General features: G+C 37.0%; 1 protein-coding gene across 6 annotated transcripts in view; it reads left to right on the top strand.

Moving 5' to 3' along the window:
- Positions 1–24,034, top strand: part of ZDHHC15 (zinc finger DHHC-type palmitoyltransferase 15) — a 140,104-nt gene that overhangs the window by 111,205 nt on the left and 4,865 nt on the right. For 4 of the 6 annotated variants that reach the window (XM_032251323.1, XM_032251325.1, XM_032251322.1 and 1 more), the window contains one exon: positions 12,609–12,687. In XM_032251323.1, the coding sequence (XP_032107214.1) occupies positions 12,609–12,655 (47 nt within the window). In that variant the 3' untranslated portion in view covers positions 12,656–12,687. Of the gene's footprint in view, positions 1–12,608; positions 12,688–13,403; positions 13,914–23,983; positions 24,023–24,034 lie in introns of those variants that run through there. The other 2 variants (XM_032251320.1, XM_032251321.1) reach the window with 2 other exon arrangements.

Raw genomic sequence — 24,034 nt, 5'->3', positions numbered from 1 at the left:
GGACTACAAATGACCCAGACCGTTTAGGAATAAAGGTTTGGATCACTGTATCAGGAAAAACACACACACACACACAACCTGCGCTGTGCTTGCTGAAGGCAAAGGGAATGCAAAATGGGTAGTAGAAGAAAGTCATCATCAATACCAGCTACAACCACATGACCAGCTGCAGAAATGAAGACTGTGCATATATACACTTGTACTAAGAAAATATCTTCATTTTATTTCCTTTCTCTCCTTTATCATGTGACATAAGATTTATTGACTTCACATCAACATTTAAGTATTGTTAACTTTAGTTAACTTTATGTAGTAGTATTTGGGTTAAGAATTGGTGCAGTTCCAGTTGTACAAAGGATAGTTGTATTTCTTGTAATTATGATCTTATTATCATATATATTTGAAGATTATGTATGATCTCAGGAGATGTATATGTGTTCAATTTGACAAAGGGTGGACTTGTGATGGTTAATACTTGTCAACTTGATTGGATTGAAGGATACAAAGTATTGATCCTGGGTATGTCTGTGAGGGTGTTGCCAAAGGAGATTAACATTTGAGTCAGTGGGCTGGGAAAGGCAGACCCACCCTTAATTTGGGCGAACACAATCTAATCAGCTGCCAGTGTGACTAGAATATAAGCAGTCAGATAAATGTGAAAAGAGAAACTGGCCTAGCCTCCCAGCCTACATCTTTCTCTTGTGCTGGATGCTTTCTGTCTTTAAATGCAAGACTCCAAGTTCTTCAGTTTTGGAACTTAGAGTGGCTCTCCTTGCTCCTCAGCCTGGAGATAGCCTATTTTGAGACCTTGTGCTAGTGTGAGTTAATACTTGGTAAACTACCCTACATATATACTGCATTAGTTCTATCCCTGTAGAGAACCCTGACTAATATAAACTATAAGACTTGCAATAATATAACCCATTATTTTAAACTGATGACAGCACTGATTGCATAAACAAACACAGATAAAACCAATAAAAATTACAACTGATCTTCATCCTCATGCTTTTAATTTTTAAGTCTAGTTGTACCTTATTGTACTGTCTATGCCTTAAAAGTTGTAGTAGTTATTTTTTACAGTTAATATTTTACTCTTACTACTCAAGATATGAGTAGTTTACATATCACACCTACAGTGTTACAATATTCTGTGTTTTCTGTGCACTTACTATCACCAGTGAGTTTTGTACCTTGAAATTGTTTTCTTTTGCTTATTAACATTCTTTTCTTTCACATCAGAGAATTGTTTTTAGCATTTCTTATAGGACAATTCTGCTGTTGATGCAATTCTTCAGTTTTTGTTTTTCTGGGAAAGTCTTTATTTCTCCATGTTTGAAGGATTTTTTTTTCTGTATATAATATTCTATGGTAAAAAAATGATTTTTTTTATCTTCAGCACTTTAAACATGTCATGCCAGTCTCTCCTGGCCTGTGAGGTTTCCAATGAAATTTCTGCTGCCATTGTATGTAATTTGTTTCTTGCTGCTTTTAGGATCCTCTCTTTATTTTTCACGTTTAGAAGTTTCATTAACAAATGTCTTGAGGTACTCTAATTTGGCTTAAATGTGTTTGGTCTTCTATTACCTTCTTGTAATTGAATATTAATATCATTCTCTAGGTTTGAGAAGTTCTGTCATTATTCCTTAGAATACACTTTCTACCCTATCTTTCTCTCTACCTCCCCTTTAAGGGCAATAACTCTTAGATTTGCCATTTTTAGGCTATATTCTAGATCTCGTGAGTGTGCTTCATTTTCTTATTATTTTTTCTTTTGTTTCTTCTCTGTGTGTGTTTTCAAGTAGGCTGTCCTCAAGGTCACTAATTCTTTCTCTATTCTTGGTCAGTTCTGCTGTTAAGAAACCCTTTTGCATTCTTCAGTGTTCAATTGAATTTTTCAGTTCCAGAATTTCTGCTTGATTCTTTTTAATTAATTCCATCTCTTTAAAATTTATCTGGTAAGACTCTGAATTCCATCTCTGTGTTAGCTTGAATTTTATTGAGCTTCCTCAAAAGAGCTATTTTGAGTTCTCCTGTCTGAAAGGTCTATTATCTTGATCTCTCTGAGATTGGTCACTATGCATAATTTACTTTGGTGACGGCATCTTTTCTTGGATGGTCTTGATACTGTGGCTGTTCATCAGTATCTAGGCATTTAAGAGTTAGATACTTATTGTAGTCTTTACAGTCTGTGCTTGTTTATACTTGTCCTTTCTGGGAAGGCTTTCTAAATATTCACAGGGACTTGGATGTTGTGATCTAAGTCTTTGGCTGCTGCATTATATGTACATTTGGGGCCACCTCAAGCCCAGAAATGCTGTGGCTCTTGCATACTCATATAAATACCATCTTGGTGGTCTTGGATAAGATCCTGAAGAATTCCCTGGATTACCAGGCACAGGCTTTCTTTCTCTTTTCTTACTTTCTCCCAAACAAAGAAAGTCTCTCTCTGTCTCTCTCTCTGTGCTGAGCTGCCTGGAGCTAGGAGATGGGTAACACAAGTGCCCTTGTGGCCACCACCACTAGGGCTGTGCTGGGTCATCCCTGAAGCTTGTATAGCACTGGTTCTCACCCAAGGCCCATCGTAACTACTGCCTATTTTCTCTCAAGGTCCTAGGGCTCTAGAGTCAGCAGGTTGAAAAGTCAGTCAGGTTTCTATTCTTCCCTTCTGGGTGGCAAATTCCCCGAGGCTCCAGGCAGTTCCAGTGATGCCATCTAGGAGGCAGCACTTGGATTCATAAATCTTAGGTATCTACCTGGTGCTCTATTCCAGTGTAGCTGAGCAGGCACCAAAGCCAGAAGACAAAGTCCTTTCTACTCTTTCCACCCCTTTCCACAAGTATACAGTTCTCTCCCTGTGGCCACTACTGCCCCAGGCCCACAGCACTTACTGCCTGGCTACTGGCAATGTTCACTCAAGGCCCAAGGACTCTTCAGTAAGGATGTGGCAAATCCTGCCAGGTCTGTGACTCATCCTTCAGTGCATTGGGCTCCACTCTAGCCCTGGGTAGGTATAGAGATGCCATCCAAGGGTCAAGACCTAGAATTGGGGAATTCAAGAACCCGCTTGATACTCTTTCCCACTGTGGCTGAGCTGGTAGCTAACCTTCAAGTCAAAGTCTCCTTAATCTTCCCTCTGCTTTTATCAAGCAGAATGAGTCTCTGCATATAGTCACCATAGCTGTGCATGTGATGGGTGACACCTGAAGGTACCACATCTCTGAATCTCACCCAAGGCCCATGGTAAGTACTGCCTCGCTACCACTACTAATTAATCAGGGTCCAAGGGCCCTTCAGTTGGCAGGTGAGAATCCTGCAGGACTGGGTCTTTCACTTAAAGACAGCATGTTTCCTTCTGGCACAGGGTGTGCCTAGTAATGCCACCATGAGCTAGTACCTAGAATTTGTGCCTCAGGACTCTTCCTGGTACCCTATCCTACTGTGGCTGAGTTGATATCCAAGTTACAAGAAAAAGTACTCTATTCTCCCCTCTCCTCACCTCAAGCAGAAGGAAGGAGTCTCTCCTGGAGCTGCAAGCTGCACTGACTGATGTTGTGGGACAGGTTACACAAGCACTGTCTTGACCACCCTAATATCTCACTAAGTCATGTGTACCCCACATTCATTGGCTCTGAGCCCAGCAAAGCACCAGGATTTGCTCAGGAATTGCAGTCCTTCTGCCTTAGTCTACCTTTCAAGTTTAATACCCAAGAGCCTTAGCTTGCAGTGGCAGTGCTTTCTAGAACTCAGGTTCTGACCACTTGGACTGGCAATGATCAGAACCTGAGTTCTAGAAAGCACTGCCACTGCTTGTCTAAATGACTAGGGCTTGTCCAAATATCCCTCTGTGGGCACCAGCTGAGTTCTGCCCAGTGTTGCTTTCTGCTGTGACAGGGAAGCACTGAGTTACAATACATAGTCCCACAGTCACTGCACACTCCCTCTCCCAAGTTGACAGTCTGTCTCCATACCATGCAACCACTGCTAAGGGATGGGAGAGGGGTTGTGTAGGCAATTTAAGACTGTCTTCCCTACCATCTTCAGTGCTTCTTTCCTTGAAATGATGTTGAAACCAGGTAGTGTGATCTCTCATATAACTTTTGGTTATTGTGAAGGTGCTTTTTGTGTAAGTAGTTGCTCAATTTGGTGTTCTTATGGGGAGGATGATTGGTGGAGACATCTATTCAGCCATCTTGCTCCACCCAGTCTCCTCTATGCCTTTTAATTGGAGACCTGAACCCATTTACATTCAATGTTGTTATTGGCAAGTAAGGACTTTCTACTGCCCTTTTTTGCGTGTTTTCTGGTTGTTTTGCAGCTCCTCTCTTCCTTTCTTCCTTTGTAGCTGTATTATTTTATCTGGCATTAAGTTTCAATTGCTTTATATTTTTAGTGAATCTGTTACAGATTTTTGCATTCTAGTTACCATGAGGCTTACCAAAAAAAAAAATGTCATAAATGTAACAAGTTGTTTTTTAAAAAAGACAACTAATCTTAAATCACAAAGAAAAGAATAGAAACAAAGAAAAACAATTCTACGATTTAACTTCATTCCCTCTACATTTTGATTTTAACCATCTCTATTTATGTATGTTCATACTACCTATCTTTTAACAAGTTTCTTCAGTGATTATTATTTTTGATAGATTTGTCTTCTGGGCTTCATACTAGAGTTTTGAGTGGATTACACATCGCAACTAGAGTAGTAGAGTACTCTTGGTTTGTATATGTACTTAATTTTACCAGTGTATTTTATACCTTCAAACGTTTTTGTTTTGCATGCTAGTGTTTTTTCTTTCAAATTGAATAACTCCTTTACCATTTCTTGTAAGATCAATATGGTGATGGTTAATTCTCTCAGCTTTTGTTTGTCTAGGGAAGACTTTATCTCTGCTTTATTTTTGAAGGATAATTTTGCTGGATACGGAGTTATTGGATGACAGGTTCCTGCTCCTTGCCCCCCAGTAGTTTGAAAATGTCATCTTACTCCCTACTGGCCTGTATGGTTTCCATTGAGAAGTCTGTTGCCAAATAAATTGGAGTTCCTTTATATGTTATTCACATCTTTTCTCTTGCTGTATTTAGGATCTTCTCTTTGCCCTTGACCTTTGAGAGTTTGACTATTATATGCCTTGGAGTAGTTTGACTATGATGTGCCTTGGGGTAGATGATTTGGTTTGAATATATTTGGTGTGCTCCGACCTTCCTATACCTGGATATTTTATCTTTCTCAAGTTTTGGAAAGTGTTTGTTATTATTTCTTGAATTATGCTTTCAATCCCCTTGCTCTTTCTCAACTCCATCTTTTACACCAGTAATTCTTAACATTTGATGTTTTGAGGCAGTTTCCTTTATCTTGTAGATGATCTCTTTTCCTTTTCATCTTTTTTTTTCTCCTGTGTTTTCAAATAGGTTTTTTTTGAGCTCACTGATTCTTTCTTAACTTTTTCTGATAAATTTCTGAATTGCTTTTTTGTGTTATCTTGAAAATCACTGAGTTTCCATAATATTGCCATTTTGAATTGCTGATCACAGAGCTCAAATATTGCTGTCTCTTTAGGGTCTGTCACTGGTTCCTTGCTTTGTCCATTATGGCTCCCTGTTTACTATTACTTCTTGTGGATTCATGTCTATGTTTTTGCACTGAAGAATTAGTTATTTATTCCAGTCTTCTCTGTCTGTGTTGTTTTGGTTTTTATTCATTATGTTTGCTCCGAGATTCTTTGTAATTTACCTGTTGGAATTCAGGTTTTTTTCCCCATTAGATCACTGTCTTATTTTCAGTAGTAGTTGGTGCCTTAAGCTCTGTTTTTCCTAGGCTCTAGTAAACAATGGGAACTCTGCCCATCCCAAATGTGGAAACTTCTAATGGGGAACAGTCAATTTTAATTATATGACCTCTATTCATTAGGCGTAGTTTCTTTATTTCTTAGTAAAGAAGGTAAAGTCACTTTCTCTCTTCACTGAGCTCTTCTGTCATCCTGGTTTTAAAATCCTGTAGAGAGCTCCAGGCCACAACCAAGCCCTGGGGTATATGATAATTATGAATAGCTTATTCCAGTTACCCTCTATCATTATACTAACCATGACAAGAAAAATAATTTTAAAAGAATCCAGCTGGCCAGGTGCAATGGCTTATGCCTGTTATCCCAGCACTGTAGGAGATTGAGGCTGGCAGACTGCTTGAGTCCAGGAGTTTGAGGCCAGCCTGGGCACCACGGTGAAGCCTCTTGTGTAAAAAAAAATGTGAAAATTAACAGGGAGTGGTGGTGTGCACCTGTAGTCCCAACTACTCAGGAGGCTGAGGAGGTGGGAGGATTACTTGAGCCCAAGAAGTCAAGGCAGAAGTAAACTGACCGCACAACTGCACTCCAGTGTGGGCTACAGAGTGAGACCCTGTCTCAAAAAGAAAAAATCTAGCAATAAAAGAACTGAACTTTTCTTAACTAAACTAAAGAAAGACTTTTAGCTTGAGCTAATAAGACTGTAAATTGCCTCTTTATTTTGATAATTTTTATAGACTATATCCCAGAAGGGATATTTTTATCAAGTAAAAGTATATCTATAATTAAAAAATTTTTTTCTTGAGTGTGCTAATACAACCTTCCTGTGTTAATGATAATCGGGACTGGAGGAATTAATCTCCTTCCTGTGAAATGCTGGACACTTGTCCTGAAAAAATACTGACTTCCGACTGTAGTATGTTAAATGTTTTATATATTATAGCCTATTTCCTCTTTCTTTATTTGGATAAAACTTTCTTTGTCTGGCACCTATTAGTACTGCTCACAGTAGAAGAAGGTTCTGATTTATTTTCAATCTGGTACTTTCTGCTGCCATGACATATAACCTGTTAGAAAGAATAACAGGAGAAATAAACTAATATTTATTGAGAGAATAATAAGGTTATGAGATTGGACCCAGAAGGGGTGTTCAGCCAAACAATATATTGTCTGAGCTCAAATGTCTTTCATTTATTTGGGGAGGTAAGATACATACATACAGAAAAAGTTTCCTAACAAAACACAATACAGGATATGTTATTTGCCAAATAATTATGACCATAAAATTTGTGCTATAAGAATTTGAATGAAAAGGTGATTTGCTGTGAGCCAGATTGGTCAGAAAAGGCTTCACAAAGGTAGAATTTGGACCTTGAAGATTAGATAGAATCAAGATTGCTGGCAAGGAATTCAGAGGCCAAAGGTAAAAGGAAAGTCACAGGTTTTAATGCACAACACCCCAAGCTAAGTGAGGGGGACATGAAAGTAGCCTGACTCCAGTAAAAATTGGGGGCAGTAAGGGACTAGATGGGAACTCATTGAAAGAAGAGAACTCATCATCTTTATTTCAGTATTCTCTGAAACTCTTTCAAAACAGGGTTCCATATAGAAAATTATTATTAGATTAATTCAGCAGGTAAATTGGTATCAGTTTGGGTGGGACCTTATACACAACTAATACATTTATTCTGTGAGTGATGGGGAACTACTGAAGGTTTCTGAGCTGGGGTATGCTGTGAAGAAAATGTTTCAGGAAGATGAGGAAATGATTCTCCTATCAAACCACACTTTCACCTTATGCCACAGATTGCTGTAATCCCTGTACCTTCTGAGAGGATTGGGGAGAGCCCTTCTCCTCATCAAAATTCAGACTCTCCAAGTATATCCTGTATACAAGAGCTCTGGTTCAGAGATGAGAGACCTTTCACATCAAGAATTGTGTTTTTTAGAAGCATCTGTGGGTAGCATTCTGTGCAATCACCTCACAGTCAGAGACAATGATTAAATCTTGCTTGAAGAAAACATTACATTATCACTTAGTTCTTCATACCTAACCAGACCTGTATAATTATACCTAGGAACTTCAAAACTGCCACAGGACTTAGACAAAATCATAAGTTAAATTCATGTCTTCTACTTCAAAAAATGTACTTCTTCAAGGGTACCAAATTACCCTTATTTATTTCCATGCATATTGGCAATAGGTAGTGCCAGTGATGGAAGAATCTTTAGTCTTAGTCTATTATTTACCAGCTTTCTATATAAGAATTCAAGATACATTGGCCTATACTAACATCTTACCAATATAATCTTCACATGAATTGTTTACTTTTGATTATATATTTGGGAGGATTAGATAAGTAGATGTTTTCCGAAAACTTTTTTCTCTTTTATTCTTTCATATGCAGAATGAAGTGCCATTGCCATTCTGAGGTAGGATGGCTGTCTGGTTGACCAAGAACATAATAGGAAAAAGTAGAGAGAATAGGGGAAAACTAACATTTCTGAAATTTGGGGTAGTGGGGGAGATAAGATGGGTTGGTTTGGTCAGAAAAGGCTTCACAAAGGACGTGGAATTTGGGCCTTAAAGATTAGATAGGATCTGGATTGTCAGCAAGAAATGTAGAAGCAGAAGGTATAAGCAAAGTCACAGATTTTAGTGTACAAGACCCCAAGCTAAGTGAAGAGGACATGAAGAAAATAGCCTGGCTCCAATAAAAATTTGGGGACTATATGGGAACTCACCGGAGTCAGAGGCCTCATCATCTTTATTTCAGTATTCTCTGCAACTTTTGCAAAATAAGGATGCATATAGAAAATGATTATTAGATTATTTCAAAGTGTGCAACTAACATTTGTTGAATGCTAATTATGTGTCGATGATTTACAGGGTTTGTAACAGTTAATAGTTAAAACCACTTTGTGAGTTGTAAACATTAAATAACCCCATATTATAGATGAGGAAACTTAAGCTCAAAGAAACCCAAAGTCACACGTCTATCAAGTGTCAGATCCTGGCTCAAAAGTTTAAACTCTTAATCACTATACCACCCAGTATCTCTCCTTTGTTCCTGTTTACCTTTCAGTTTATAAATCTTTTAAGGACCACTTGAAAGGAAATTATTTTAGTTCCTGTACCTCTTTCACCAGAAAGAGAAGCTAGGAAAATATGGATAGAGCTCTAGCATGGGAAGCATTTCCCACTTCTGCCACTAAGTTTAGAAAGCCCCTCCTCTCTGGACCTGTTTAAATTCCATGATCTTTGAGCTATCTTCAGCTATAATACCACATTTTCATACCACCTTATACTGATGGGACAAATGTCAAGCTGAGTAATCTAGTAACCTCAAACTGATCTCTTTCACCAAATGGCTCCTTTCCTTTTTCAGAAGGAATATGTATAAACTAGAGGCCACTGTATATCTTTCACATTCTAGAACCGAATTTCTTTCTTTATATATTCTCTCCATATACACCTACTTGTTCCCCCTTAACACATCTACCGTAGCATTTTGTCCACGTGCCTATAAACAACGTGTTCATACACTCGTCATTTGCCTTTGCATGATTTTTGAAAACATCAAACAATACACTGGGTTATAGAAGGATACTCCTTTGGGTAGAAAGGCATTTTCCAAGTGATTTTTTTCCCATATTTCTAGATAAGAAGAATGTATCCACACCCTCAGCTCCTGGAAAACTTACTTCATGCAGTAATACCATGCATGTTCATTTTACTGCTTTACCTTTATTGTCAAACCCTAAGCTCTAAATTGGTGTGTATTCCTGAAATAAGGCAAGTCTCTAATCAATTAGTTCAATTCATAAAGCATTTCCTGAGAGTACACTTCAAACAAGATACCGTGGAGGGACATAAAAATAAATAAAAGGTGGTCTCTGCTCTCAAGGAGTTTGCAGTTTCAGGGAAAGATAGGAAGAGTGTATGAATCTAACACAAGACTTGGTGTGCTCATTGCCATAAAAATGATGCTAGTAATTACATACCGAATATAGGCTTAGCTCTATGTTAAGCACTGTGTGATGCATGTGGTAATTGTGTGATTGTTAGTGATGCTTAAACCTAAGTATATCAGTAAAGGGGGAAAGTGTATGGGATGTTCTGGTGAGACTTTTGAGGATGAGGCAGGACTTAAGCTAGATGTTATTAGGAAGGGAAACATCAGGATACATGCTAGGAAGAATGAATTAGCATTCCAGGTAACAGTTGCAACATGAATGTGGTAAGAACACTGAGAAGACTATCCATTCTGAAGCATAGGGTGGGCATTGTTGCTTGTGGGCTTCAGTCTTAGAGAGGTAGGATATGGCCAGATGATAGAGGGTTTTGTAGACTTAGTACAATAGAAAATAGCTCTTAAGTTTATGACCTTGAGTGGTGTATTGATATAAGGAAAGATTAATTTTAGAAAGTTTACTTGGGTGCTAGTATGCAGGATGGATTGGAATTTGAAGAGAAAAGAACTGGAAAGAACAGCAAAAAACTGATCATGTGTTGCAGTGGCTTCATGAGTGGTAGTAACACTACAAATGGAGAGGAATGATCAAAGCCAACAGACATTTTAAGTATCTGGAAATAGTCCCACTGTCTAGAGAGATCTGGGAGTAATTTGTATAGAGATGGCAGTTAAATCCATGAAGGTAAAGAGGAATCAGCAAGGGGAGAATAAAACTAGAGAAAGAAGATAAAATGTAAAACTAGGAATCACCTATGCAGTGTTTACATGCATCCACATGGACAAGGAAATAAATAGGGAAGAGAAAGCCAGAGGGTCAAGAATATAACATTATACAATGCTCATACTTTGGGGTAGAGTATCCCAAAAATACTATGAATGAAAGAGTATTTCCTCTATTTTATAGATGAAAAAGCTGAAGCTGGGAAGGTAATGAGACCTATATAAAGTAATAAAGCAGTGGTGACTCAACCTAGGTTTTCCCAGACTCCATTGTGTCATTTTCTCTGTTCTTCCCTATCTCTGAGAACCAATGGCTAGAAAGAAGTGTACATATACTGCAACAGTCACTTCACATAGTTTCGAGGGTTTATGTGAGAACCTAGAATTTTAAAGTAAAGATCTAGGAAAAGACAGAAAGAGAGCCAGAGCTCAACCAGCATACAGTAAGACTAAAATAACGTCATTCTTGGTTCAAGTAGACATATATTGAATAAGTGAAATCACCACTACATAGGCAGCAAGAGCAGGTGGAGTTGGAGGAAGCAGTATGTGTACAGATGGTAGGAGGTGAAGGTGAATTGACTTCCTAAATTCTGTGTTTGTCTTCTATTACCCAGAGCCTGATTTTTTGAGGTATCTTCCTTTTCCAATTTAGCTCTCACCCAGTGAGCTACTTTTGCAGCCTTAGCTTAAGCTCACCTTGGGAGTGAAACCACAAAGTTGATAATTGGGTTTTCAGCTCAAGCCTCAGTGTCTACAATAGCATGATTTTAATTCAAATAATTGCTTGGAGGAAAAGTTTTCTGTGCCAAATAAGAGTGTAAGTTGCAGTAATTAAAAAAAAAAAAAAAAAAAAAAAAAAAGGTAAAAGCATCCTAAGAGCATAATCCCACCAGCCAACTTTTGTAAAGGTTCATCACCAAACCACACCTAAAAATTCTGAAATAGCCAACCATAAGCAAGGAGTGAACATTGAAAGAATTAGCATCACTTCTTTGGGACAGTAAGGCAAGGAAATTCATTGCATTTTCAGAATCATCTTCTAGGATTTTACAGTTGTCTTCTTTGTAGAAATGTTGGGTAGGCCAGATTAGATATATCCTTAAGCACTTGCAACTTCTTTTTCTCTTTATTTGACAAACATAAGTTATCTTCTGTATATCTTTCACTGAAGACGTGGGCCAATACATTTGCTTTCTGCCCAGACTTAAGGGGAAAAATACCCTAAGGCTAGGATTCCAGACAAGACAGAATGTTGTACCTACCATGGGGTCATGATTCCAAAGGCAGACGTTCTCAGAGCCACTTTTATTTTTTCACTTTTCCTGGAAGAAAGAAACTTGGTGTCTAGAATCTGCCTGTTTAACTCAGTGGCATGAGAGCTTGCCAGCCTTCTATGGCAAGGATAACTCACCATGACTGGCTGGCTTCTGTCTTTGGGAATCTAAATTTCACACTTATGAAAGAACACTGAATGGCATATAAAAGACACTATACTGTGCAAAAACTGTAGAGGATGGCCACTATCAACTTTTTTAAAGTCTCAAAATGCCAAGTATATTATTGTGCTGTGAGTATGAGAAAAGTGATTACCTGTACATTAAGCAAGCTGATTCAGAGTGTTCTCTCCCAAAAAACTGGAGGTCAGAAACAAAAACATTTGTACCATAAATGTTGTTGCTTGTTAATCCCAAAGCCTCTTATTTTCTAGACACTGAATTCCTTTTTAGAAATACACCATCATCTAATGTACTCTAATAGCTATCTCAATTATGTCTAGTGGAATAACAGCAAAACAGGGTAATTTTGTAGCAAGATGCAAAACATTCCGTTAAAGTCAGATTATGTTGCTCTGTCATCCTAGATGTTTAAGCCAAATACCAGCCAGTATTATAGATCACATAATGCTGATAAAAAATCTTAGTTCATAATATAGCAGGCTGACTATTCTTAGAATGTAATTGTCTGTTCTGGTTACAAATGCTTCTGTGTTATGCAACAGTCTTTAGAGGTTTGCAGGTATCTGTTGTCTGCAGAGATTGGACAAGAAGGAAAACTGCCAATGAATGAATACCCATCCATATAAGGCATGGGGGCATTTGATCATCTTCATGTTCCAACCTTACAGGTTATCCAGAAGGCTCGTCATCTCTTGCTGTGGAAACAGAAACATAGCAGTTTTCATATTTCCCGCATCTCTCAGACAGGTCAGTATTCTGAGGGAGATATATACAGTGACACCTGGACTGCTAATGAGCAGCCTTGGAAGAATAACTAGAAAAGAAAACGTTCTCATCCTGAGTGAAAAAGATTTTAAATTCTTCACTCTTGTGATGCATGCATAAGCAGAATTTCTATACATAATTTCCCCTGATGGTGTACTAAAAAAAATGACCTTATTCCCTGCAAACTCACACTTATGTCACTTGTGCTAAAAGACTCCAGGGATCCCGAGACACCCAAACATTCCATTAAGGTTATTTACTCTCATACTGTGAATTATAAGCCTCCTCCTGGTGCATTCCAGGTCTCTGAAATGGTACAGATTACAAATAGGTTTCTGTCATGGACTCCATTATATCAGTTAATAACTTACTCTTACCCACTAAGGGCAAAAAAGCACCCTTCCTACACTTTAACCCTCCTAAAATACTATGAACTTGTTAAGCAGTGTCAGACAACTTTACAAATAGGATTCTCTTCAGCCTGGTGAAAAGCTCAACAACCTTCTTTTGCAACACTCACAGATATAAACCCAGTGTAATTAAGTATTAAAAGAATTTTAGTAATAGAAATACCACGGAGCTTGTAGCTCTGATCTGATTACACTTCTAATCCTATCCTCATGAAAAAAGCTAACAATTATTCAGAACCTTATCATTCTGTTCATGGGTTCTCAGGTCTTCATTTCTTTCCCTTACAGAAATTCTGCTGTGTACAAGTGTAGATACTGTATAAAACCTTGTATATGCCAGCCACTTTGGTATGTACTTGATATACATGATCTTATTTAATCCTCACATCAACTGTAAGATGAATGTTACTATTCCCATTTTACTTATGAGAAAACTGATGTGTAGAGACGTTAAATCACTTATCCAAGGATGCATAGGTAGTAAGTGGCCAACCTAGGGTTGTAACTCACGTCAATCTGACCTCAAAGTATGCTATTTCCACAATGGCACTACATGTCAAAGTCTGACATATTTATGATGTTTCTTTATTTATTATCAAAAATTAAAAGAGGAGAGGATTAAATCTGTTTCGTTATCCATAGCCCTGATGAAATGCTTGATGTTTATTAAGACAACTTGTATGATAGTAGTATCTAGATTTGGGTTATCTGTGTTGCTAAACTGTCCATTTTATTTTAGTATTTTCCTAGGGGAAACACTATTACTTTGGCATGTTAACAGATGCTGGAGAGGGTGAGGAGAAATAAGAATGCTTTTAAACTGTTGGTGGGACTGTAAATTTGTTCAGCCATTGTGGAAGACAGTGTGGCAATTCCTCAAGGATCTAGAACTAAAAATACCATTTGACCCAGCAATCTCATAACTGGGTATATACCCAAAGGATTATAAATAATTCTATTATAAAGACACATGCACACGTATGTTTATTGTGACACTGTTCACAATAGCAAAGACTTGGAACCAACCCAAATGCCCATCAATGATAGACAGGATAAAGAAAATGTGGCACATACACACCATGGAATACTATGCAGCCATAAAAAAGGATGAGTTCATGTCCTTTGCAGGGACATGGATAAAGCTGGAAACCATCATTCTCAGCAAACACCACATGTTCTCACTCATAAGTGGATGTTGAACAATGAGAACACATGGACACAAAGGGGAACATCACACACTGGGGCCTGTCACGGGCTTCAGGGCTAGTGGAGGAATAGCATTAAGAGAAATACCTAATGTGGATGATAGGGTGATGGATGCAGCAAACCACCATGGCACGTGTATACCTATGTAACAAACCTGCACATTCTGCACATGTACCTCAGAACTTAAGGTATGATAAAAAAAATAAATAAATAAACAGATGTTAAAGGGAAATAATTATCTGGTGAATAAATTTAGAAAACTATATAGAAGCAAAATTAGAAAGTTGACTTTAGTGTAGGAATTCTCAGGGGTTTTACTACACTAATGAGTTTTCTGACTCACTAAAAGGAGGTTGTGGTGGCCCCTTAAACTTTATTTAACTGTTGGATTCTTTCTTTTTGGCAAATCATGGAACCTAGTATTTAGTGCAGTACTTGACAGGGCCTTTAATATGCTAAGGGACTTTGAAATACATTTTTTATATACTTCCCTTGATAAGCAAAATTGCCTCCAAGCAGTGCCTTTTACAGGGCACTCTGTCCAAATATATTAATAGAGTGATTCATTTTGTGGAAATAAGAAACTTGTGTGTGTGTGTGTGTGTGTGTGTGTGTGTGTGTGATGGAGTCTCACTCTTTTGCCCACGTTGGAGTGCAGTGGTGCAATCTCAGCTTGCTACAATGTCCACCTCCCTGATTCAAGCAATTCTTCCTCAGCCACCCGAGTAGCTGGGATTACAGATGTGTGCCACCATGCCTGGCTACTTTTTGTATTTTTGGTGGAGATGCTGTTTCTGCCTGTTGGTGAGGCTGGTGTCTAACTCCTGACCTCAAGTGATCTGCCCACCTTGGCCTCCCAAAGTGCTGGGATTAGCCACTCTGCCAGGCTTCATATTCTGATAATAATAGAAAAGTACTTAGTAATGCAGGAGGGAAGAGTGGGAGAAGCATTTTTAAACTTATTAAGATATGAAGAATTTTTATAACTATGTAGATAATTACTACAGTGATATTTGTAAAAAGCTCCAAATTGAAAACAACCTGAATGCCCATCAGTAGAAGAATGCATGAATAAATTATATATGTCCAAATTATTAGATATTTAATATATATTTCTCTTCATTTTTAAATGAAATTTTTTAAATAAAAAAAGGATAAAAAATAAAATGAATCCCCCTGTGTCTAAAACTTGAAATTAGTAAATGCTATTTTTTCCATTTTCCCTCAAAATGTTGTATATAAAAAATTATTGCCATATTTTTACCCAAAGAAATGCACTTATTCTAGATTATATTTTCTTCAAAATGAAAAGACAAACTTGAAAAATATTTGCAAACTATACCACACGCAAAATTTAATATGCTTAATTTACAAAGCTCTTGCAAATCAGTAAACAAAAGATGGATTAAAGACTCAAATATTAAGACTTCAAACTATAAAAATCCTAGGATAAAACCTAGGAAATACCCTTATCAACATTGGCCTTGACAAAGAATTTTTGGCCAAGTCCCCAAAAGCAATTGCAACAGAAACAAAAATTGACAAGTGGTACCTAATTAAACTAAAGAGCTTCTGCACAGCATAAGAAATTATCAGTAGCATATACAATCTACAGAACAGGAGAAAATATTTGCAAACTGCATCTGACAAAAATCTAATATCCAGAATCTGTAAAGAACTTAACAAGCAAAAAACAACCCCATTAAAAATGGGCAAAGGTAGTGCGCCCCTCCCTGTGTCCATGTGTTCTCATTGTTCAACACCCGCCTATGAGTGAGAACATGCAGTATTTGATCTTCTGCTCTTCTGTCAGTTTGCTGAGAATGATGGTTTCCAGGTTCATCCATGTCCCTACGAAGGACCCAAACACACTGGGGTCAGTTGGGGGAAAATAGGGGAAGGACGGTGGGGGGTGGGGAGCTGGGGACAGATAGCAAGGGGAGAAATGCCAGATGTAGGTGATGGGGAGGAAGGCAGCAAATCACACTGCCACGTGTGTACCTATGCAACAATTTTGCATGTTCTTCACATGTATCCCAAAACCTAAAATGCAATAAAATAAATAAATGGGAAAAATAAATAAATAAAATAAAATAAATGGGCAAAGGACATAATGAACAGACGTTTCTCAAGTGAAAACATACAAGCAGCCAACACACATATGAAAAAAACGCTTATCAACACTAATCATCAGAGAAATGCAAATCCAAACCCACAATGAGGTGTACTATCTCACACCAGTCAGAATGGCTATTATTCAAAAGTCAAAAAATAACAGATGTTGGTGAAGCTCCAGAGAAAAGTGTGTGCTTATATTCTGTTGATGGGAATGTAAATTAATCCAGCCACTGTGGAAAGCAGTTTCAAGATTTCTCAAAAAAAACACTTAAAAAGGAACTCCCATGCGACCCAGCAATCCCATTACTGGATGTATACCCATGGAAAATAAATCCTTCTAACCAAAAGACTTATTTACATATATGTTCATCACAGCACTATTCACAACAGTGAAGACATGAATCAACCTAAGTGTCCATCAGCAGAGGATTGGACAAAGAAAATGTGGTACATATACACTATGGATACTACACAGCCATAAAAAATAATGAAATCTTATCCTTTCAGCAACATGGATGCAGCTGGAAGCCATAATCCTAAGAAAATTAACACAGAAAACCAAAAAATGCATGTTCTCCCTTATAAGTGGGAGTTAAACACTGAGTACACATGGAAACAAGGATGGCAGCAATAGACACTGAAGACTACTAGTTGAGGGAGGGAAGGAGGAGGTGAGTTGAAAAGCTACCTATTGGATACTATGCTCACTAACTAGGTGATGAGATCTATACCCCAAACCTCAGCATCACCCGATATACCTATCTAAGGAACTTGCACATCTATCCCGTGAATCTAAAATAAAAGATGAAATTATTTAAAAAAATTTTTTAAAGAAAATGGGCAAAGGATACAATCAACAAAATAGAAATTAAAATGAAAAATAAACATTAAACTTTTTCAACTTCACTGTAAAGAAATTAAAATTAAAATAACCTAAAATACTAATTTTTGTCTATTAAGTCAGCCAGTTTTTACAAATTGCAGTACCTATTGTTGGCAAAGACATGCTGAAACAGATGTTCTTATACAATGCTGATGTAAGTTTAAATTCTTACATCATTTTTCTATGGCAACTTGGAAAATGTGTAAAAACCATTAAAATCTCATACTTTTTAAATTCAAAGAAACTTGTAGTACTTTAATTTTATTGTTCTGTATTTTTTGTGCCTTTATAGTACAATAAACTATATGCTTTTATAATATACAATCTGGTGAGTTTTGAAATATGTTTCCATCTGTGAAACCATCACTACAATCGAAAAAATGAATATATCCGTCTCTCCCAAAAGGTTTCTTCTTCCCCTTTATAAATAAACCCTGCCCCATCACCAGGAAACCACTGATTTATTTTGTTGCTACCAGTTTTCATTTTCTCGAATTTTAAATAAGTAGAACTGTATAAATGTATTTTTCATTTTGTCTGGATTCTTCCACTAAGCATAATTGAGATTCACCTTTGTTGCTGTGGGTAAGAATCATTCATTTCTTTTTATTGATGAGTAGTACTCCACTGGATATATATATATATATATATATATATATATATATATATATATTTACTTTTCCATCTATTAATGGGTATGAGATGTGTTTCCAGTTTTTTGCTCTTACACATAAAACTGCTATGAATATTTTTGACCAAGACCTTATGAGAACATGTGCTTGAGTAAATACCAAGGAGTGGGATGGCCAGGTCATGTGGTAGGCATTAGAATTTTAAAAATTTGTTTTCAATGTCAAAATAGTTTCCAAAGCAGTTATACATTTTAAATTTCCACTCGGAGGGAATGAGAGTTCTAGTTGCTCTACATGACTGATAACATTTGATATAATCAAACTTTTAAATTTTACTCATTCTGGTGGGTATATAGTTATATCTCTTTGAGATTTTGATTTGTATTTTCCTAAAAATTAATGATATTTAGCACCTTTTTGTGTCAGAGTTTGCCATCTGTATATCTTATTTAATAAATGGCCTGTTCAAATCGTTTGTCCATTTAAAAAATGGGGTTGTTTTTATATTATTAAATTGTAAGAGTTCTCTTACTCATTTTTTATTTTTTTTAGTAAAAGTAAGATTTTTATTTTGTGAGCTTTTTCTCAGGATTCCTTTTTTAATGTAAACTTTTTAAAATTTCAATAGGTTTTGGGGAAACAGGTGGTGTTTGGTTACATGAATAAGTTCTTTAGTGGTGATTTCTGAGATTTCGGTGCACTCATCACCTGAGTAGTGTACACTGTACCCAATGTGTAGTCTTTTATCTCTCACTGCCCTTTTACCATTTTCCCCAAGTCCCAAAAGTTCAATGTATCATTCTTATGCCTTTGCATCCTCATAGCTTGGGTCCCACATATGAGAACATACAATGATTGGGTTTCCATTCCTGAGTTACTTCACTTAGAATAATAGTCTCCAATTCCATACAGGTTATTGTGAATGCCATTATTTCGTTCCTTTTTATAGCTCAGTAGTATTCCACATATTCCAAACATATATAATATATACATCATATTTTCTTTATCCTCTCGAACATTGATGGGCCTTTGAGCTGGTTCCATATTTTTGCAATTGCAAATTCTGCTGCTATAAACACATATATGCAAGTATCTTTTTTGTATAATGACTTCTTTTTGTCTGGGTAGATACCTAATAATGGGATTGCTGGGTCAAACAGTAGATATACTTTTAGTTCTTTAAGGAATTTCCACACAGTTTTAATAGTGGTTGTACTAGTTTACATTCCCATCAACAGCATTAAAGTGTTTCCTTTTACTGGATCCATGCCAACATATATTATTTTTTGATTCCTTGATTATAGCCATTCTTTCAGGAGTGAGGTAGTATCACTTTGTGGTTTGACTTGCATTTTCCTGATAATTAGTGATGTTGAGCATTTTTCCATATGCTTCCTGGTCATTTGTATATTTTCTTTTTTTTCTCACATTTTCAGCATTGATCTTTAATGGTTTTTGTTGCTTTGGGAATGAAGGAAACAGATGCTACTGTTAGACATGAAATGTAATGTCTTACAGTATTTTTAAGCTGTCAGCTGTATAGTTAGTCTTTATATAGGCAACAAACAAGTGCTTCTCTGTACCTTTATTTCCTTGAAACATATAAATACACAAATGCCAGAACTCCACCCACATTCCAATTCAGGATACATTCTACAACAAATACTAAAAATGAATGCTGTCATATCTTCCTTGTTGTTGTTTTTTTTTAATTGTACTTTAGGTTCTAGGGTACATGTGCAGATCATGCAGGATTGTTGCATAGGTACATACATGGCAATGTGGTTTGCGGCCTCCATCCCCCCGTCACCTATATCTGGCTTTTCTCCCCATGTTATTCCTCTCCAGCCTCCCCACCCCCTGCTGTCCCTTCTGTACCCTGCCCAACAGACGACAGTGTGTGATGCTCCCCTCCCTGTGTCCATGTGTTCTCATTGTTGATCATGCACCTATGAGTGAGAACTTGCGGTGTTTGGTTTTCTGTTCTTGTGTCAGTTTCCTGAGAATGATGGTTCCCAGATTCATCCATGTCCCTACAAAGGACACAAACTCATTGTTTTTTATGGCTGCATAGTATTCCATGCTATATATGTGTCACATTTTCCTTGTCACATTCTGTCATCAATGGGCATTTGGGTTGTTTCCAGGTCTTTGCTATTTTAAACAGTGCTGCAATGAACATATGTGTACATATGTCTTTATAACAGAATGATTTATAATACTTTGCATATATACCCAGTAATGAGATTGCTGGGTCAAATGGAATTTCTATTTCTAGGTCCTTGAAGAAGCACTACACTGTCTTCCACAATGGCTGACCTAATTTACAATCCCACCAACAGTGTAAAAGTGTTCCTATTTCTCCACGTCTTCTCCAGCATCGGTTGTCTCCAGATTTTTTAATGATCACCATTCTAACCGGCATGAGTTAGTATCTCAATGTGGTTTTGATTTGCATATCTCTAATGACCAGTGATGGTAAACATTTTTTATATGTTTGTTGGCCTCATATATGTCTTCTTTTGAGAAGTGTCTGTTGATATCCTTTGCCCACTTTTGAATGGGTTTGTCTTTTTCTTGTAAATCTGTTATAGTTCTTTGTAGATTCTGGATATTAGCCCTTTGTCAGATGGGTAGATAGCAAATATTTTTTTCCCACTCTGTTAGTTGCCAGTTCACTCTAATGATTATTTCTTTTGCTTTACAGAAGCTCTGGAGTTTAATTAGGTCCCATTTGTCTATTTTGACTTTTTTTGCCAATGCTTTTGCTGTTTTAGTCATGAAGTCCTTGCCTATGCCTATGTCCTGAATGGTATTACTTAGGTTTTCTTCTAGGTTTTTTATGGTGTTAAGTCTTATGTTTAAGTCTTTAATCCATCTGGAGTTAATTTTAGTGTAACGTGTCAGGAAGAGGTCCAGTTTCTGTTTTCTGCACATGGCTAGCCAGTTATCCCAACACCATTTATTAAACAATAAATCCTTCCCCTATTGCTTGTTTTTGTCAGGTTTGTCAAAGATCAGATGGTTGTAGATATGTGGTGTTGCCTCCTAGGCCTCTGTTCTGTTCCGTTGGTCTATATCACTGTTTTGGTACCAGTACCATGCTATTTTGATTACTGTAGACTTGTAGTATACTTTGAAGTCAGGTACCATGATGCCTCCTGCTTTGTTCTTTTTGCTTAGGATTGTCTTGGCTATGTGGGCTCTCTTGGTTTCATATGAAGTTTATGGTAGTTTTTTCCAGTTCTGTGAAGAAGGTCATTGGTAACTTGATAGGGATAGCATTAAATCTATAAATTACTTTGGACAGTATGGCCATTTTCACAATATTGATTCTTCCTAACCATGAGCATGGAATGTTTCTCCATCTGTTTCTACTCTGTCTTATTTCCTTGAGCAGTGCTTTGTAGTTCTCCTTCAAGAGGTCCTTTACATCCTTTGTTTGTCGTATTCCTAGGTATTTTATTCTCTTTGTAGCAATTGTGAATGGGAGTTCAATTTTTGATTTGGATCTCTTTTAGTCTGTTATTGGTGTATAGGAATGCTTGTGATTTTTGCACATTGGTTTTCTATCCTGAGACTTTGCTGAAGTTGCTTATCAGTTTAAGGAGATTTGGGGCTGAGACAATGGGGTCTTCTAAATATACAATCATGTAATTTCCTTTTCAGAATTGTCCATTCATGTTCTTAGCCCACTTTTTGATGGGAATTTTTTTCTTGCTGATTTGTTTGCATTCTTTGTAGATTCTGGACATTAGTCCTTTGTCAGGTGTATAGATTGTGAAGATTTTCTCCCACTCTGTGTGTTGTCTGTTAACTTGATGGTTATTACTATTATTATTGCTTTGCAGAAGCTTTTTAGTTTAATTAAGTCCCATCTACTTATCTTTGTTTTTGTTGTATTTGCTTTTGGGTTCTTGGTCACTATGTCTTTGCCTAAGCCAGTGTCCACAAGGTGTTCCCTGATATTGTCTTCTCTAATCTTTATGGTTTAAGGCCTTAGATTTAAGTGTTTGATCAATCTTGAGTTGACTTTTGTATAAGGTGAAAAATGAGGATCGAGTTTCATTATTCTAAGTGTAGCTTGCCAATTATCCCAGCACCATTTGTTGAATAGGGTGACCTTTCCCCACTTTGTTTTTGTTTGCCTTGTCAAAGATCAGTTGGCTGTGTTTGGCTTTATTTCTGGGTTCTCTATTGCATTCCATTAGTCTATGTGCATATTTTTATACTAGTATCATGCTATTTGGTGACTATGGCCTTCTAGTATATTTCGAAGTTAGGTAATGTAATGCCTCCAGATTTGTTATTTTTGTGTAGTCTTGTTTTGACTATGCAGGCTCTTTTTTTGGTTCTACATTAATTTTAGGATTTTTTTGGTAGTGCTGTGAAGAATGATAGTGGTATTTTGATGGGAACTGCATTAAATTTGTAGATTGTTTTTGGCACTATGATCATTATCACAATATTGATTCTACCCATTCATGAGCATGGGATGTGTTTCCATTGGTTTTTGTCATCTATGATTTCTTTCAGCAGTGTTTTGTAGTTTTCTTTGTAGAGGTCTTTCACCTCCTTGGTTAGATATATTTCTATGCTTGTTTGCTTTTTTTGTTTGGTTGGTTTGGTTTGGTTTCTCTTGCAGCTATTGTGAAAGGGGTTGGGTTCTTCATTTGATTCTCAGCTTGGTTGTATGGAGGTTCAGTCAGGCTGGTAGGAGAAATTTTAATTGTAGAGAATGTACACAAACCCTTTTAGAAAGTCTGAAAGTTTTTACTATAGTACTTGGCTAAAGGCAGCCTTGTCCCCTTAGTTAAATAAGTTAGAGTAGAAACTAAGAAATGTAAGGAGTTTAACTAACTTGTTTACACATATGGTCCTAAGACTAACCTTTGTTCTACTACAGGTGCTTAATTGCTTTCTACTCAAGAGGTCCTCAATGTCAATTACCCTCTAGTAATGTTAACTCAAGCCTTTGTGAATTAATCATTACTGAATAAATGTGAGTCTTGCTAGCTAGTTGAGGCCACGGCTGCAACAAAGTGACCTAGATGCTGGGCCGGACTGACAAGCACAATATCTGAGTCACTGTATGCTATTCATCCATCATTGAGTCAAGGTTTGCAGGACAGACCCCCTCATGATAGCTGTTGGTGTATAGCAGAGATTCTGATTGTGTACATCAATTTTGTATCCTGAATCTTTGCTGAATTTATTTACCAGTTTTAGGAGCTTTTTGGATCAGTCTTTAAGGTTGTCTAAGTATACGGTCATATCATCAGCAAACAGTACAGTTTGACTTCCTCTTTACCAATTTGGATGCCCTTTCTTTCTTTACCTTTTCTGTTTGCTCTGGCTAGAACTTCCAGTACTATGTTGAATAAAAGCTCATACATTTTTATCTGGTAACTACTGCATTTTAGGAATGCATTTAAATGAAATCTGCACACCTGTTTATCATCATTTTATTATAAGAGCAGAAAATTTTAAACAAAACTACATATCTAGTAATAGAGAAATTGTGAAGCAAATTGCTCTATTATTATGATAAAATATACAACCATTATAAATTATTATTTTCACTGGGTGCAGTGGCTCATATCTGTAATCCCAGCACTTTGCAAGGCCAAGACAGGAGGATCAGTTGAGCCTAGGAGTTTGAGACCAGCCTAGGCAACATACTGAGACCCCATTGCTACAAAAAATAAAAAATAAAAAATAGCTGTGCTTGTTGGCACAGACCCGTGGTCCCTGCTACTCAGGAGGCTGAAGAGGGAAGACTACTTTAGCCTGGGAGGTAGACACTGCAGTGAGCTGTGATTGCACCAGTGCACTCCAGCCTGGGCAACAGAGTGAGACCCTGTCTCACAAAATAATAATAATAGCTATGAAGATGATGATGTGTCTCATAAAATAATAACTATGATGATGATGATGTGTCTCATAAAATAATAGTAACTATGAAGAAGAAGAAGAAGAAGAAGAAGAGAAGAAGAAGAAGAAGAAGAAGAAGAGAAGAAGAAGAAGAGGAAGAAGAAGAAGAAGAAGAAGAAGAAGAAGAAGAAGAAGAAGAAGAAGAA

Source organism: Sapajus apella, unplaced genomic scaffold (genome assembly GCF_009761245.1).
Source record: "Sapajus apella isolate SASKATOON/1434 unplaced genomic scaffold, GSC_monkey_1.0 scaffold75, whole genome shotgun sequence".
Classification (NCBI taxonomy): domain Eukaryota; kingdom Metazoa; phylum Chordata; class Mammalia; order Primates; family Cebidae; genus Sapajus; species Sapajus apella.
This window is presented reverse-complemented; position numbering and strand designations above follow the sequence as displayed.